General features: G+C 35.3%; 1 protein-coding gene across 4 annotated transcripts in view; it reads left to right on the top strand.

Annotated features, from left to right (window-relative positions):
- Window positions 1–7,843, top strand: part of LOC133644843 (cohesin subunit SA-1) — a 54,768-nt gene extending 46,925 nt beyond the window's left edge. For 3 of the 4 annotated variants that reach the window (XM_062039585.1, XM_062039587.1, XM_062039586.1), the window contains exons 29-32: window positions 4,715–4,904; window positions 4,987–5,088; window positions 5,166–5,238; window positions 7,507–7,843. In XM_062039585.1, the coding sequence (XP_061895569.1) occupies window positions 4,715–4,904; window positions 4,987–5,088; window positions 5,166–5,238; window positions 7,507–7,572 (431 nt within the window). In that variant the 3' untranslated portion in view covers window positions 7,573–7,843. The remainder of the gene's footprint in view (window positions 1–4,714; window positions 4,905–4,986; window positions 5,089–5,165; window positions 5,239–7,506) is intronic. The other variant, XM_062039584.1, reaches the window with a different exon arrangement.
- The last annotated feature ends 1,602 nt before the right edge of the window (window positions 7,844–9,445 follow it).

Below are 9,445 nucleotides of genomic sequence, written 5' to 3' on the forward strand. Positions count from 1 at the left end.
TTGCATTGAAAGTATATCTCTGCTATTACATAAATTAGTTTTTATCATTAATTTTAGAGCCTAAAGTTTGTCTGCCTCATTCAGGGTCCTCGTAGAAAATAACAGTATTTTGTACAGTACTGTATGTTGCATTGAAAGTCTATTTCCAGTTATTTTATCATTAATTTTAGTGCCTTATGTTCGTCTGCCTCATTCAGGGCCCTCATGGAAAATAATAACAGTATTTTGTACAGTACTGTATGTTGCATTGAAAGTATATCTGTTATTACATAAATTTGTTGTTTTTGTCATTAATTTTAGAGTCTAAAATGTGTCTGCCTCATTCAGGGTCCTAATGGAAAATAACAGTATTTTGTACAGTACTGTGTCACATTGAAAGTATATCTCTGCTATTACATAAATTAGTTGTTTTAAGTTTGTCTGCCTCATTCAGGCTCCTCGTAGAAATTAATAACATTATGTTGTACAGTACTGTATGTTGCATTGAAAATCTATTTCCAGTTATTTTTATCATTAATTTTAGTTCCTCATTCAGGGTCCTCATCCAGTACCATTGAAAAATAACAGTATTTTGTACAGTACTGTATGTTGCATTGAAAGTACAGTATATATGTTATTACATAAATTAGTTGTTTTTGTCATTTTAGTTCCTTAAGTTTGTCTGCCTCATTCAGGCTCCTCATAGAAAATAATAACAGTATTTTGTACTGTATGTTGCATTGAAAGTCTATCTCCAGGTATTTTTATCATTAATTTTAGCGTCTGCCTCATTCAGGGTCCTCATCCAGCATTGTTGGAAAATAATAACAGTATTTTGTACAGTACTGTATGTTGCATTGAAAGTATATCTCTGCTATTACATAAATGTGTTGTTTTTATCATTCATTTTAGTGCCTAAAGTTCGTCTGCCTCATTCAGAGTGCTCGTGGAAATTAATAACAGTATTTTGTACAGTACTGTATGTTGCATTGAAAATCTATTTTGTTATTTTTTATCAATTTTAGTGCCTCATTCAGGGTCCTCATCCAGCACCGTTGGAAAATAATAACAGTGTTTTGTACAGTACTGTATGTTGCATTGAAAGTATATCTCTGCTATTAGATACATTAGCTGTTTTTATCATTAATTTTAGTACCTAAAGTTCTTCTGCCTCATTCAGATCCTCATTCAGCACAGTTGGAAAATAACAGTATTTTGTACAGTACTGTATGTTGCATTGAAAGTATATCTCTGCTATTACATTTAGTTTTTATCATTAATTTTAGTGCCTAAAATTTGTCTGCCTCATTCAGGGTCCTCATAGAAAATAACAGTATTTTGTACAGTACTGTATGTCACATTGAAAGTGTATCTCTGCTGTTACATAAATGTGTTGTTTTTATCATTCATTTTAGTGCCTAAAGTTCTTCTGCTTTATTCAGAGTCCTCATGGAAAATAATAACTATTTTGTACTGTATGTTGCATTGAAAGTATATATCTGCTATTACATAAATTAGTTGTTTTTGTCATTAATTTTAGTGTCTAAAATGTATCTGCCTCATTCAGGGTCCTCATGGGAAATAACAGTATTTTGTACATTACTGTGTCACATTGAAAGTATATCTCTGCTATTACATAAATTAGTTGTTTTTATCATTAATTTTAGTGCCTTAAGTTCATCTGCCTCATTCAGGGTCATCATGGGAAATAACAGTATTTTGTACAGTACTGTATGTTGCATTGAAAGTATCTCCAGTTATTTTTATCATTAATTTTAGTTCCTCATTCAGAGTCCTCATCCAGCACCGTTGAAAAATAATAACAGTATTTTGTACAGTACTGTGTGTCACATTGAAAGTATATCTCTGCTATTACATAAATTAGTTGTTTTTATCATTAATTTTAGTGCCTTAAGTTCATCTGCCTCATTCAGGGTCCTCATGGGAAATAAAAGTATTTTGTACAGTACTGTATGTTGCATTGAAAGTCTATCTCCAGTTATTTTTATCATTAATTTTAGTTCCTCATTCAGAGTCCTCATCCAGCACCGTTGGAAAATAGTAACAGTATTTTGTACAGTACTGTGTGTCACATTGAAAGTATATCTCTGCTATTACATAAATTAGTTATGTTTATCATTAATTTTAGTGCCTAAAATTGGTCTGCCTCATTCAGGGTCCTCATAGAAAATAATAACAGTATTTTGTACAGTACTGTATGCCACAGTGAAAGTGTATCTCTATTACATAAATGAGTTGTTTTTATCATTCATTTTAGTGCCTAAAGTTCGTCTGCCTCATTCAGAGTCCTCATGGAAAATAATAACTATTTTGTACAGTACTGTATGTTGCATTGAACATTTATTTCCAGTTATTTTTATCATTAATTTTAGTTCCTCATTCAGGGTCCTCATCCAGCACCGTTGGAAAATAACAGTATTTTGTACAGCACTGTATGTTGCATTGACAGTATATCTCTGCTATTACATAAATTTGTTGTTTTTATCATTAATTTTAGTGCCTAAAATTTGTCTGCCTCATTCAGGGTCCTCATAGAAAATAATAACAGTATTTTGTACAGTACTGTATGCCACAGTGAAAGTGTATCTCTATTACATAAATTAGTTGTTTTTATCATTCATTTTAGTGCCTAAAGTTCGTCTGCCTCATTCAGAGTCCTCATGGAAAATAATAACTATTTTGTACAGTACTGTATGTTGCATTGAAAATTTATTTCCAGTTATTTTTATCATTAATTTTAGTTCCTCATTCAGAGTCCTCATCCAGCACCGTTGAAAAATAATAACAGTATTTTGTACAGTACTGTGTGTCACATTGAAAGTATATCTCTGCTATTACATAAATTAGTTATGTTTATCATTAATTTTAGTGCCTAAAATTTGTCTGCCTCATTCAGGGTCCTCATAGAAAATAATAACAGTATTTTGTACAGTACTGTATGCCACAGTGAAAGTGTATCTCTATTACATAAATGAGTTGTTTTTATCATTCATTTTAGTGCCTAAAGTTCGTCTGCCTCATTCAGAGTCCTCATGGAAAATAATAACTATTTTGTACAGTACTGTATGTTGCATTGAACATTTATTTCCAGTTATTTTTATCATTAATTTTAGTTCCTCATTCAGGGTCCTCATCCAGCACCGTTGGAAAATAACAGTATTTTGTACAGCACTGTATGTTGCATTGACAGTATATCTCTGCTATTACATAAATTTGTTGTTTTTATCATTAATTTTAGTGCCTAAAATTTGTCTGCCTCATTCAGGGTCCTCATAGAAAATAATAACAGTATTTTGTACTGTACTGTATGCCACAGTGAAAGTGTATCTCTATTACATAAATGAGTTGTTTTTATCATTCATTTTAGTGCCTAAAGTTTGTCTGCCTCATTCAGAGTCCTCATGGAAAATAATAACTATTTTGTACAGTACTGTATGTTGCATTGAAAATTTATTTCCAGTTATTTTTATCATTAATTTTAGTTCCTCATTCAGGGTCCTCATCCAGCACCGTTGGAAAATAACAGTATTTTGTACAGCACTGTATGTTGCATTGAATGTATATCTCTGCTATTACATAAATTTGTTGTTTTTATCATTAATTTTAGTGCCTAAAATTTGTCTGCCTCATTCAGGGTCCTCATAGAAAATAATAGTATTTTGTACAGTACTGTATGCCACAGTGAAAGTGTATCTCTATTACATAAATGAGTAGTTTTTATCATTCATTTTAGTGCCTAAAGTTCGTCTGCCTCATTCAGAGTCCTCATGGAAAATAATAACTATTTTGTACAGTACTGTATGTTGCATTGAACATTTATTTCCAGTTATTTTTATCATTAATTTTAGTTCCTCATTCAGGGTCCTCATCCAGCACCGTTGGAAAATAACAGTATTTTGTACAGCACTGTATGTTGCATTGACAGTATATCTCTGCTATTACATAAATTTGTTGTTTTTATCATTAATTTTAGTGCCTAAAATTTGTCTGCCTCATTCAGGGTCCTCATAGAAAATAATAACTATTTTGTACAGTACTGTATGTTGCATTGAAAATCTATTTCCAGTTATTTTTATCATTAATTTTAGTTCCTCATTCAGGGTTCTCATCCAGCACCGTTAGAAAATAATAACAGTATTTTGTACAGTACTGTATGTTGCATTGACAGTATATCTCTACTATTACATAAATGTGTTGCTTTTATCATTAATTTTAGTGCCTAAAATTTGTCTGCCTCATTCAGGGCCCTCATAGAAAATAATAACAGTATTTTGTACAGTACTGTATGTCACATTGAAAGTGTATCTCTATTACATAAATGAGTTGTTTTGATCATTAACTTAAGCGCCTAAAGTTTGTCTGCCTCATTCAGAGTGCTCGTGGAAATAACAGTATTTTGTACAGTACTGTATGTTGCATTGAAAATCTATTTCCAGTTATTTTTATCATTAATTTTAGTGCCTCATTCAGGGTCCTCATCCAGCACCGTTGGAAAATAATAACAGTATTTTGTACAGTACTGTACATTGAAAGTATATCTCTGCTATTAGATACATTAGTTGTTTTTATCATTAATTTTAGTACCTAAAGTTCTTCTGCCTCATTCAGAGTCCTCATGGAAAATAATAACAGTATTTTGTACAGTACTGTATGTTGCATTGAAAGTCTATCTCCAGGTATTTTTATCATTAATTTTAGCGTCTGCCTCATTCAGAGTCCTCATCCAGCACTGTCGAAAGCTCCTGGCTGGAAAGCAGCAAACTCCCCAGCAATCTGTCCACTCCGGTCATAACCTCCACGGTCCAGAAGCATCCCGCCACACAGCCTGGTCCCAGGGAAGATGTCATCTTGGAGTCGGATGTTGGAAGCAATTTAACTGAGTCTGAGGATGAATTCTCCTCAGGGTATGCTGTTCTGTTCTTTTTTTTTTTTTAATCACGGCTGTCAATGAAGTAGGAATCGGAAACATTGACCCCAACTTTTCAGGTCACAGATGCGAAAGGTGAATCTCAGCAGGCGACTTCACTCCTCCTTTGGGCAGCAGAGTTCCACCTTGGATCCGAAAGAACTGAACACGCATCTCACCTTGTGAGAAGATCTGGGGAAATAATTCCTGAGTGTTGTGTCGGGCTGCAATAATCACTTCTTTGTGTGTGCGTGCGCAGGCTATCGCTGATTGAGGATGACGCCGCAGAACAAGAAGTTGATGAATACGAAAGCGACTCGTCATACACGCTGGTAAAACAAATCTTAACGAGTCGCCATGGTATAACGCAGGGGTCAGCAACCCAAAATGTTGAAAGAGCCATATGGGACAAAAAATTACAAAATAAAAATCTGTCTGGAGCCGCAAAAAATTAAAAGCCTTATATAAGTGTATTAATGAAGACAACACATGATGTAAGTGTCTATATTAGCTATATTAGCCTACTACATACTTGCCAACCCTCCCGTTTTTACCGGGAGACTCCCGGTATTCAGCGCCTCTCCCGATAACAGATAGCAGAAATTTTCTCCCGACAAACTCCCGGTATTCAGCCGGAGCTGGAGGCCACGCCCCCTCCAGCTCAATGCGGACCTGAGTGGGGACAGCCTGTTCTCACGTCCGCTTTCCCACAATATAAACAGCTTGCCTGCCCAATGACGTCATATCTGTAGAATGATCGAGGGCGAGTTCTTGGTTTCTTATGTGGGTTTATTGTTAGGCAGTTTCATTAACGTCCTCCCAGCGCGGTAACAACACACAACAGCAGTCACGTTTAGTCTACCGTAAAGCAGTTCGTCTGCCGTAAACAGCAATGTTGTGACACTCTTAAACAGGACAATACTGCCATCTACTGGATAGCCTCCAGAACACTGAACTTCAAGTATTTATTTTATTTATATGTATAATAAAATTTTAAAAAAAAAAAATAATTAAAAAAAAAAATATATATATATATATATATATATATATATATATATATATATATATATATATATATATATATATATATATATATATATATATATATATATATATATATATATATATATATATATATATATATATGTTTATATATATATATGTTTATGTATATATATATATATATATATGTATATATATATATGTGTGTGTGTGTGTGTGTATATGAAATACTTGAGTTGGTGAATTCTAGCTTAAATATATTCCCCTCTTAACCACGCCCCCCCACCTCCCGATATCAGAGGTCTCAAGGTTGGCAAGTATGGCCTACTATCAAAGGCTGATGTTAATTTTTATTCTACACATTTTTGCAACATTGGAAATCATTAGTAAAATTGAGGCTTCTAACAGGATGAGAAGTTCTGGAAATTACTGGCTCAGAATGGCCGGCAGTAAAGATGTGTGTGTCCAAGTTAAAGGAAACGTCAGGTTGTCTTCTTCTGATGGATTTATTACAATCTTTGCGAGCTGGGTAACGTTTGCTGTGGTCTGGAACAACTTGGCACACAAACACAGAAATCTAGCCAATATTACATACAGATAATGTGTCATGAGACATGCAAATATAAATTAGATACACAGAGGACATAAGTAAAGGAAATTAAATTAGCACGCAAATATAAATTAAATACACAGAGGACATAAGTAAAGGAAATTAAATTAGCTCAAATATATCTACAAATGAGGCTGTAGAGGTTGCCCTCTAGTGGGTTCTGTGGACCACCACACACTGCCACGAGAGCCCGGATTTCAGGGTACAACACTGTTTTATTTTCATAAGTCGTGCTAGGCTTTTGCTTTGCAGCAAATTGTCTTTTTTCTCAGTCCGTCTCTCTCTCTGGCTCCCACTCCAACTGCTGTGTCTTGTCCCGGCTGCTGCCAATAAAGGTGACAGGTGATTAGATAACATGGCCCACCTGGGCCATCTACTCACCTGTCGCTGTCTTCGAGGCCGGTCCTTGCACACCCCGTTCCGCGGCAGGCCACGCCCCCCTCCACAGAGGCATAATGATGCAATATGTACATACAGCTAGCCTATTCAACATGTTAGCACCAATTAGCTTGCAGTCATGGATTGACCAAATATGCTTGATAAGCACTCCAGCAAATCAATAAAATCAACAAAGCTCACCTTTGTGCATTCACGCACAGAATAAAAAGTTTGGTGGACAACATGAGACAAAGGAGTGGCATAAAACACGTCTTTCTGTGGCAGCATCAGAGAAGGTTGTACATGTAAACCAACTACGATTAGTTCAAGGATCGCTGAAATTAGCAGGACAAAACGGTGCTTGCCAAATACTCTCATCAGTGAAGCATGTATAACATAAAAAGTGGGATTTCTAACAATTAGGAAGGTTTGTCATTTTTTCCAAAATATATATTTTTTTCTTCATCTTTTTCCATTTTCACACATCTCTGAAAGACGTCCAGGGAGCCACTAGGGCAGCACTAATAAGCCGCGGGTTGCTGACCCCCGGTATAACGTGTCAAATGCATAGTATGACTTTGATATGTCTTGTGTTGTTGTCGTTTCACAGCCCTCCACCCGTCACAGCACGAGTGTCATGGATGAACTGTTTGACTCAAGTCCTGTTCACATATAATGCAGCGCGTCTGTTTTGTGTGTTTGTCAGTTTTGTTTTGCAGCCATTAATTTTGTAATAGGAAAAAGGAGCTGATTGAATTGGACACAGAGCCCAAATGTTATTGTGATGAATTACAATCAAATTAATATTTTAGGGATTCAATTGAAGGTCACTGTGTCATGTTATATTATGTTAATCTAACAATTAGAATTAAAGTGTTTGTTCAAACGACTGTGTACTAATAATAATCATAATATGCTGTTTCTTACATGTGCATTTTAGCAAGTGGTACTGTAGTATCTAAGTACTTAAAAAATGTACTCGCCTGTGTAATACCAAAGCGGTAAAAGGTGAAACAAGTTCTTTATTTAAGCAACACTTGTATGGATTAAAGTTTAATTATACAATGATTGATTGAAAAGTTCAAGTGCAGGTTTAAAGTACCTTTTTTTTTAAAAAGTACAAAAAACTACTTCAGTTATTTTCTATTAGCCCCCCCCTCCCCGAGGAAGAAGAAAACATTAATATAGTAATCATTACATTAATTTGTCTACATGACATTGTTATAAGTACACCTCTGCATGACACTATACCCTTATTAACATTAAGGAAAACTATAGATCAACTAAGACTAACTTTATTAACACAGTGTTACAGCAAATATTTAAAGTGCCTCAAGTTGCATGACATCAAAAAATGTTCTAATCCTTATCAGAATCAGCTTTATTGGCCAAGTACGTTTAACACATATGGAATTTGACTTAGTACGCTGTAGTCAATGTTAACAATAAATAGGAACAATTACCTAAAAATAGAAGCAAGTATTTAAAAAAATAAAAATGTTGAAATAAAGTGTACCCAAGGTATGTTATGGTAGAATTCCTAAAATAGTTTAAAAAGTTTAAAAAATATATTTTTGGACTGACATTTGATTCTGGAAAGAAATAATCCAATAAATTACAAGTTTAAAACCAGTAATTTGAAAATAAGTGCAATAATGTAAGTAAGCGATATTCCAGCTGTTAATATTACCCAAACATGTTGAACTATTAAATAGCTAAAAAGCTTGCATCAAAAGATACAGTGTGTATGGCAACATGAACGTAATTTAAGTGATAATATTGCATCATTATATATATATATATATATATATATATATATATATATATATATATATATATATATATATATATATATATATATATATATATATGAAAAGTGTGGAGTGCCATCTCCGGGTTGGGGAGGAGACCCTGCCCCAAGTGGAGGAGTTCAAGTACCTCGGAGTCTTGTTCACGAGTGAGGGAAGAGTGGGTCTCGAGATCGACAGGCGGATCGGTGCGGCGTCTTCGGTAATGCGGACGCTGTATCGATCCGTTGTGGTGAAGAAGGATTTACCTGTTGATCTACGTTCCCATCCTCACCTATGGTCATGAGCTTTGGGTTATGACCGAAAGGACAAGATCACGGGTACAAGCAGAATAAAGCCGCTGCTCCTCCACATCGAGAGGAGCCAGATGAGGTGGTTCAGGTCAGGATTCCACCCGAACGCCTCCCTAGTGAGGTGTTTCGGGCACGTCCGACTGGTAGGAGACCACGGGGAAGACCCAGGACACGTTGGGAAGACTATCTCTCCCGGCTGGCCTGGGAACGCCTCGGGATCCCCCGGGATGAGCTGGACAAAGTGGCTGGGGAGAGGGAAGTCTGGGCTTCCCTGCTTAGGCTGCTGCCCCCGTGACCCGACCTCAGATAAGTGGAAGAAGATGGATGGATGTATATATATATATTACATGTAAGGTTACGTTTGGGGAGTCATAAAGTTTAGTATCATTTTCTGAGGTTAAAATGTTGTGTTTCTATGTATATAGCGTTACACAGCAAATGTGTCTTT

This window comes from Entelurus aequoreus, linkage group LG28, assembly GCF_033978785.1.
Source record: "Entelurus aequoreus isolate RoL-2023_Sb linkage group LG28, RoL_Eaeq_v1.1, whole genome shotgun sequence".
Lineage (NCBI taxonomy): Eukaryota > Metazoa > Chordata > Actinopteri > Syngnathiformes > Syngnathidae > Entelurus > Entelurus aequoreus.